At 41.7% G+C, this 8478-nt stretch overlaps 1 protein-coding gene across 1 annotated transcript; it reads right to left on the bottom strand.

Annotated features, from left to right (window-relative positions):
• Positions 1-5040: 5040 nt before the first annotated feature.
• On the bottom strand, positions 5041-7722 carry LACBIDRAFT_334571 (uncharacterized protein; the record flags this gene model as incomplete). The annotated part of the gene is made up of 8 exons (XM_001889356.1): positions 5041-5052; positions 5242-5411; positions 5622-6515; positions 6702-6806; positions 6844-6924; positions 7214-7350; positions 7442-7548; positions 7669-7722. 8 exons carry the CDS (start codon positions 7720-7722, stop codon positions 5041-5043), a joined length of 1560 nt encoding a protein of 519 aa, XP_001889391.1.
• Between the last annotated feature and the right edge of the window lie 756 nt (positions 7723-8478).

The raw sequence follows: 8478 nt of genomic DNA on the forward strand, positions 1-8478 counted from the left end.
TCTTCAGCACTTTCAGTTGTTGGGTTACAAGGCAGGCATGAGAGTGCATCAGTGACTGTGTTGTTGCCACCCTTGACATAAATGATTCTCACATCATATTGTGACATGAATTCCATCCACCGTGCTTGACGTTGTGAGAGGTCCTTCTGGGTATTAAAAATTTCCAGTGTTTTATGGTCTGTGTAAATGAAAAATGGTGATCCCAGTAAGTCTACCCGCCATTTTTTCAGTGCTCTGATAATCACAAGTAGTTCCTTCTCATGAACTGGATAGTTCAATTTGGCCCCTTTGAAGGTCATTGAGTTGAAAGCCACTGGATGCGCAGAGTTCCATGTTTTGCCAAAGGACAGTACTGTGCCAGAGCACTTGTCACTAGCATCTGTGGTTATGAAAATTTTATATTCAGGTAATTTTGATAAATCAATCGTTGTTAGGCAGTCCCTGCTAATAGTGTTTGAAGTTTAGGTCAGTTAACTGGAAAATAACCGAGACCAGACCGGACCACAGTTAGTGGTTATTCAATTCTGGAAATGAAATAACCGGTTATTTTGCAGTTAACTAACCATTAAAAAACCAGTTATAACCGGTTACAACCGACCCTATTATACCCCTTAAAAACACATCTAAAAGCATGAGAAACGCTAAAAATCTGACAGAGTTATGGTCAAATTTATAAAATATTGGTCAAAAGAGTAGGCTTTCAAGAATATTATCATAAAATTGTCAATTCTTCACCAAATTTAGCGTTCTTGGGCTTATTTTAAAGCTACGATGCATGGCAATAATGTTTACTGCAAGAAATATATGCTGTTTTAATCGATTTTCTATTTTTTCGGTCCTAACTGGTTAGTAACTGTGACTAACTGGTTTTGGTCAGTTATCTTCGGTCCAGTTAGGTTATTTTGGGTCTGGGAATGAACCTTAACCGGTCTTGGTCTCGGTTAGAGCCCCTGGGCACCCAATAACCTAACCTAACCGGACTTTTAAACACTACCTGCTAATGACTATAGATTTTATTGCTTCAAAGGCTTGATGGTAACAATCATTCCAAGCCAAAAACTTTTTCTCTGATTCATTTGTTGTTAACTCTGTTAGGATCCCTGTGTGTTCTGCCAGTGCTGGAAGAAAATCCGCTAGGTATCGAACTAAGCCCAGGAAACTTCTGACTCCAGTAGAGTTTTTAGGTATAGGCCAATTGACGATGGAATCTGCTTTCTTGTTATCCATTTCAATACCCCAGGAACTAATGTGATGCCCCAAGAAATCAATCTCTGTGCAAAACAAATTTGTTTTATCTGGATTTACATATAGGCGTGCTTTGCGGAGTGCGTTTAGGACAGCCTTCACGTTTCGCTCATGTTCCTTGATTGTCTGCGACCAAATCACAATATCGTCTAGATATATGGCAAAATTTTCCAAGCAGTTCTCTCAGGGCAGCAGTTACACACTGCTGATGAATAGCCGGGGTGTTCTTAAGACCCATAGGCATAATGAGCCATTCATACAGCCCCAGTGGTGTGTTAACTGCTGTCAACAGTACGTGTTCTGGTTGCATCTGAGTTTTAAAAAAACAGTTTGTCATGTCTATTGTACCCCAGATTTTACCCTTTGCACAATCAGATAATATGTCGTTAATCTGTGGAAGGGGATGTGAGTCAGTGATGGTGTTTTTATTTAACTGGCGATAATCATTCACCCAGCGAGGGAGAACATTTGGGTTGGCTTTGGGGATGATGAAAGCGGGTGATGCATAAGGTGATGAAGATGGTTGGATCCTTCCTGCATCCAAATGCTGCTGTATGAGTGTACCCCAAGCTTCCTTGTATTTACGCAGAGAAGGGTTGTAGCATGTTGGTTCAGTAAGCCTTCACTGTTGCACTTGGATCCTTCCCACTCCCCGAGATTCAACTCTCATCCATTTTACATTTCATTGCACTTCATTACATTTCATTACATAAGCATGGTACATATACCTCATGTTGTACATGAGGCGAATACATCTTTCTTACCACCACATTCCCTCTGTATTGCTTGATACTTAGCCCTACTAATGGCTAAATTCAGCTCTCAGAGATTTGTGGGACATAGAAGACTCAAACACTGCTAAATGCAATCTCCATCAGAACTGTCCGTGGAGATCGGGATACAGGTACAGTGAACTGTCACATTCCACAATCCTGCGCATTATAGCCACGACTCTCGACTTCCGTGAAGGTCATCTCACCTTTGTGCATGTATCTGTCAGACTCCCTATGGCTGTCCCACTACCTGAGGATAACTGCTACTAGTAGTGCTCCACAAGGGTAGGAACATGATTTGATTGTCTTTTCAGTGTTTTTTAGATGTATGGATGCATAAATGTTTGTTGGTAATTCATCGACATGTGGTATTGGTTCAAATACTTCTTTGAATTCTGTTTTCATTTTATTCTTGAGTGTGGACAAAGTTTCTTTGCATGCAAGGATTTCAATCCATTCACAAACTGCAGCAGCCACATTAAAATTTTCGATTATTTCTGGTTGCAACTTTGGATTTTTGAATTGGTCATTGCAGACTAATAATAATTCTGCCAGTAGCAGTTTTTTATCTGCTTTTGTTTCCCTTAGTTGTTCCTTTAAACGAGGTTTAGGGGGTGGTGGAGGTGTGATTAACAGAGGGTTCAACAAGTCATAATTGGCACATTTATCTATACAGGTGCAATCGGTGTGGTCTACAATGATGGTATTGTGTATCAAGAACAGGAGTCTGAGAATCAAGGGCATGCAAAGGTTTGGTGCAATCAAAGCTTTTACTGATTTTGAAGTCCATGCGGCATCTAAAGATGTAACAGAGAGTTTGAAGTATTCATACAATTTGGTAGCAGAGTTTTGTCCATTCTTCAAAGCAACATCAATGAGTTCCGGTTCCTTGAGACAACATATCTTCAGACTTAATTTAGCGACAAGTTCGGGACAGGTGAGGACCATGTGTGCTCCATTATCTATAAGTGTGCATGTTTTTACTGGAAAATCAGACATCAGTCTGTGAATTTGGCAATGCCAAATAAGATGCTTGGACTTGACAGGCACACTTACATCACAGACGGAGAGGTCTTTTCCTCTGGAGAATCTGATTCATAGTCACTGATGCCAGGTAAGACAGTAGCAACAGTACTCAGTTCATCGTTGTCTTCCACTAGTGGGTGCCACCTTTATCATATAAATAAGGTAACTGCCTATAGCTCCCTGTGTATAAGTCCACAGTCTTTATAATAGGAATCATTCCAGTTACCATGCCTTTTCATTAGGCAATTTTCATTAGATACCTGGGTGATATCATTGTGATTTTCATTAGATACCTGGGTGATATCATTGCGACTTTCATTAGCCACTTGGGCAATATCATTGCAATTTTCATTAGGTGCCTGTGTGATACCATTGCAACTTTCATTAGCTACATGAGCAATATCATTGTGATTTGTCAATTAAAAGCCTGTGCATTTCATTGTGATTTTTCAAATGTAGCCCTGGGTATTTCATTGTGATTTTCAATGGATACCCTGGGTATTTCATTGCGATGTTCAATTGAAAGCCTGCGCATTTCATTGTGATTTTTCAAATGTAGCCCTGGGTATTTCATTGTGATTTTCAAATGAATCCCTGGGCATTTCATAGTGATTTTTCAATTGAATCCCTGGGCAGTTCATTTCATAGCCTGTGCATTTTATTGTGATTTGTCAATATAGCCCTGGGTATTTCATTGTGATTTTTCAATGGATATTTCTAAAAATAGCTAGAAAATGAGAAGAAAAAATAGAAAAAAAAATAGGAATGGTGTATAGGATGTCAGGTACTGCTTTCAGGGTCCACTGTATGTATCCAAAATTGGATATGACAAAAAAGTATGAGAAATCAAGGAAAGAATGATGATACATATCAGGGTCCATGTAATGGGCTTCCTGGGAGGGTGGTCACATGACCAATTGAAATGGTCAAAAAAGGAAAGTTGTAGCCATGCAATGTATCTTTCAGATCTGTTTGAATTATGTCACAGAGAGCTCCCATTGTGGAGATATGGGGTTAAAGACTTTTCACACTGCCAGCTTTTTTGTTTTTTGTTTTTTGCATTTTTCTCCATGAAAAAGCATCAAACAATATAATTTCAACACATTTAGAAAGCTAAGAGAAGGGGCCATAACTATTGTATTGTGGGAAATTTGACCCAAAAAGGAAGGTTCATACCCTAAAAGGGAAACCTACATTGAGAGACTACAAAAGATTACAGATTGACTACAAAGTTTACTAATAGACTACAAAAAACGAAAAAAGTCAGACATAGTCTACAAAGTTTACTGATAGACTAAAAAGACTACAAAAGTCGGACATAGACTACAAAGTTCAGACATGGACTACAAATTGTACTGATAGAATACAAAAGACTACAAAAGTCAGACATAGTCTACAAAGTTTACTGATAGACTAAAAAAAGACTACAAAAGTCGGACATAGACTACAAAATTTTACTGATACCCTTGATTACAGTTATAGACATCTGTTTATTGTCTGTCCATCCACTAAAAAGTTAGTAGCATCCACTTTTTCATTACAAAAGTTGGTAGTGTCCGCTTTTTAGGACTACAAAAGTTTGTAGTCCGCTTTTTTGACATTTGGGTTGGAGTGTCCTTGACTATGTAAAGGTTCATGGAGATATTGTTGTAGGGTTGAGGTGAGTTGACTTTGTATTTGAAAAATCACAATGAAATGCCCAGGGATTCATTTGAAAATCACAATGAAATACCCAGGGCTACATTTGAAAAATCACAATGAAATGTGCAGGCTTTCAATTGAACATCGCAATGAAATACCCATGGCTACATTTGAAAAATCACAATGAAATGCACAGGCTTTTAATTGACAAATCACAATGATATTGCTCATGTAGCTAATGAAAGTTGCAATGATATCACACAGGCACCTAATGAAAATTGCAATGATATCACCCAGGTAGCTGATGAAAATTGCAATGATATCGCCCAAGTGGCTAATGAAAGTCGCAATGATATCACCCAGGTATCTAATGAAAATCACAATGATATGGGCCAGATAAATAATGAAAATCACAATGATATCGCCCAGGTATCTAATGAAAATTGCCTAATGAAAAGGCATGGTAACTGGAATGATTCCTATCATAAAGACTGTGGACTTATACACAGGGAGCTATAGGCAGTTACCTTATTTATATGATAAAAGTGGTACCCACCAGTCCATTTTCATCAGAAGACGGAGCCGTTGCAGCAACAGCCTTAGGAGCTGACTTCAAAGATGTGGTTGCAGTGGCACCTGATTTTCCCTTTTTTGTGTTATTTGCAGCCAAAGCCGCTAAAGTGTGTGCGGTAGTTAAGGTCTTATAATCTTTTCCATGAGGGAAACCTGAAGGGCAATTGCAAGATCTATGATCAACGTAAAATTTCCTGCACTTTGTGCAGCTGTTGTGTTCATTCAAGAGGGTGTGTTCAGAGTCAAGTAGGATAGGGAGTGGAACATAGGTGGAGCTAGACATCAAGGACAAAGTGGAATTATTGGTACAGTTTGTCTTATTGTGTAAAGCATTGGCATCAGTTGCCTGGTGTTTTGACTGACATTGGTTGAGAGATTCCTCTATGAGATTGTGGTGACGCTTGTTTTCACTAATGCATGTTTCGTCCAAGCAGCGCACAGTGTCAACCCACAACTTGAGAGTTTTCTCCTTCTTTGCCTTGCTATGTTTAACATGGTCCTTCAAGTCATCATTGAGGTGAGCATCAAGCTGATTACATAGGGTGGCGTCGTCAACAAGGGAGGTGGTGTCCCTCAACAAGCAGTTCAATTTGATGATGTTTTGTGACCATGCCCAAAAGGACTCTTTGTTAGGTTCAAGGCGTGACTTCAGGATCTCGTCACACACATGGTCCTCCCAGTCTGGATGAAGAGAGTTCTTGCAGAGTTGGGACATAAACAAAGTAAAAGGAAGAGCTACAATAGTAGCGCGATCGGCAGCAATCCAGTTACGAATGCAGAAGTCCTTGATACTGGGAAGGATGAAAGTGACCTGCTTATCCACCAGGACAGACTTTGCTTCAAAGAAATCATGGCATGTATTTTCAAACTCCATTATGACAGCAGGGGTAACATCCCTGCCTGTCAGTACAGGAGCCTTTCCACTTGTGGATTCGACAGAAGCAGTTGACGACATTTTTTGTGGAATGTATGTGTGTGATTCGTCACTAGAAGAGTTGGAGGACAGATGGAAGGAAGATGGATGCATATTATGAGTAGTTTGACATGTGTTCTGAGGACAAGTAGTCAGCACAAGACCATCTAAAATCGGTAATTGACGGTTAACTGCAGTAGTGTGTGTAAAACATGGTGATACAGATAAAGGGCAGGGGGACAATTGGTTGCAGGTGATAATGGTGAAGACAGAGGGGACAGCAGAGATGACAGCAGGGAAGTAGTTGGTACAGGCATGTGGCCCTCCACTACAAACAGTTACAGCTGCATATATGTGTTCAAAATTCAGTGATATGCACAATTGTGGTTATATGCGCATTGCCAAAAGTGATATGAGCATTTTGATGACAACAACACCTTCAAACTAGTCAGAAAAGTGTGTTAGTCAAATACAATCACGGTTATACTTCAAAAAAAGTGGAAATCTATTCCCTAAAGAGAGGTCTTTACCCTCCCCCACATAATCCATGTGGATTCCAGTGGACTCCAGTGGACTCCGGTGGATTCCAGTGCCCCAGTTGCTAGGCCAGATTGGCTTGCATAATGCCCAGTCCACTGGCCTCAAGTCCAGTCCAGTCCACTGGACTCTCACTGGACTGCAAGCCACTCTTCTGAGTCCAGCCCCAGTACAGTGGACTAAGAGTCCAGTCAGAGTCCACTGGATTCCACTGGACTGCAGTGGAATCCAGCAGTCCAGTGAGTCCAGTCCATCATTACTTATGGATATTAATTACTACCAAAAAAGCGAAATTAGATTATACAAATGTAATGAGTTGTATAGAAGTAGACACAAGTGCTCGTTGCAATAATGATCAATGATTTTGTTTAGTCTGCAGGGTGTGGCACGTGATGTACTTGTGGTGTTCAAACATTGTCATACCGTCATGTTTGCCTTCTGCGGCATAGTCACATTTGCATGACCATCTCTTTCCCTTCCACCACCACCACCACCTGTCTCTTACCACCACCAACGTCCTGCAACCACCACCACTCTCGGCCATCGCCACCGCTCTCAGCCACATCACCGAAGCAGCATGCCAAACAAAATGAACAAGGAAATGAGGGACTGTGCCCAGTCATGGGCGCCAGTGCCACGTCACTATCGGCGACATGACGACCAGATGATGAATGATGACAAGCGATGTTCGTCGTCCATAGGTGAGCAACCCAACTCCACCTGACCCACTTACCCACAGATGTCGACATGGCGCAAGAATGCTACAATGCAAACTGGCGATGACACATCGACAATGACCACAACATGTGCCAACAACCCCACAACAATGGCACCACAACCCTATGCAACAACCGCCACATGCGCAATGGCAACNCACGTCATGAGGCGAACAAAGACACACCAGGACGACGACACAACATGAGCACCCCCCACCACACACAAAAAACAACGAGCACCCACAAAAACAATGAGCACCCACAAAAAAATGATGAGCACCCACCCAAAACACGACATGTGCCCACAAAAAACCACCAGTGCCCAGAGTGCCCGCCTCCACCTGACAGCATGCCAACGCAGAACGGTGACAAGGGCCCAGCACCAGCACCTCTCCCCTCCACTCTCTCCCCCCTTCACTCCCTCCCCTCTATCCCCCCTTCCCCCTTCCTTACTCCCTCCCTTTCCCTTCCCCCTTCCTTGCTCCCTCCCCCCTCCATTCCTCTCTTCCCCCCTCCCTTTCCCTTTCTGATCACCACTCCCTCCCCCTTTCTTTCCCTCTCCCCTTTCTTTCCTTCTCCCTTTCTTTTTTCTTTCTTTCCTCTCCCCTTTCTTTCCCTCTCCCCTTTCTTTTCCTTCTTCTCCCTCCCTCTCTGTAACATAGAATCTAGTAAAACTAATTTATTTAATTAATAAATATACTTCAATTTTATTTTTTGTTTTAAAATCTAAGTTCAGGAATTCTGAATTAACTTATGTCTGTGGCAGTCCAGTCTAGTCCAGTTTTGTATTGGGAGAGTCCAGTGGAGTCCAGTTTTGTGATTTGCAGTCCAGTCCAGATTTGTGCTTGCAGTCCAGTGGAGTCCAGTTTTGTGGATATTGCCAGTATGTAGTGAAGTCCAGTGGAATCCAGTGGAATCCAGTGGAGTCCATGTGGATTATGTGGGGGATGGTAAAGTACTGCGAGCGACTTCTGGATGGAGGTAGCCAAGGCATTATGGACGAAGATGAGCTTGTCCTCCTCTCATCATCCTCAACACAATGGTAGACAGAGGT

The sequence above is a fragment of the Laccaria bicolor genome, genomic scaffold (genome assembly GCF_000143565.1).
Source record: "Laccaria bicolor S238N-H82 LACBIscaffold_66 genomic scaffold, whole genome shotgun sequence".
Classification (NCBI taxonomy): Eukaryota; Fungi; Basidiomycota; class Agaricomycetes; order Agaricales; family Hydnangiaceae; genus Laccaria; species Laccaria bicolor.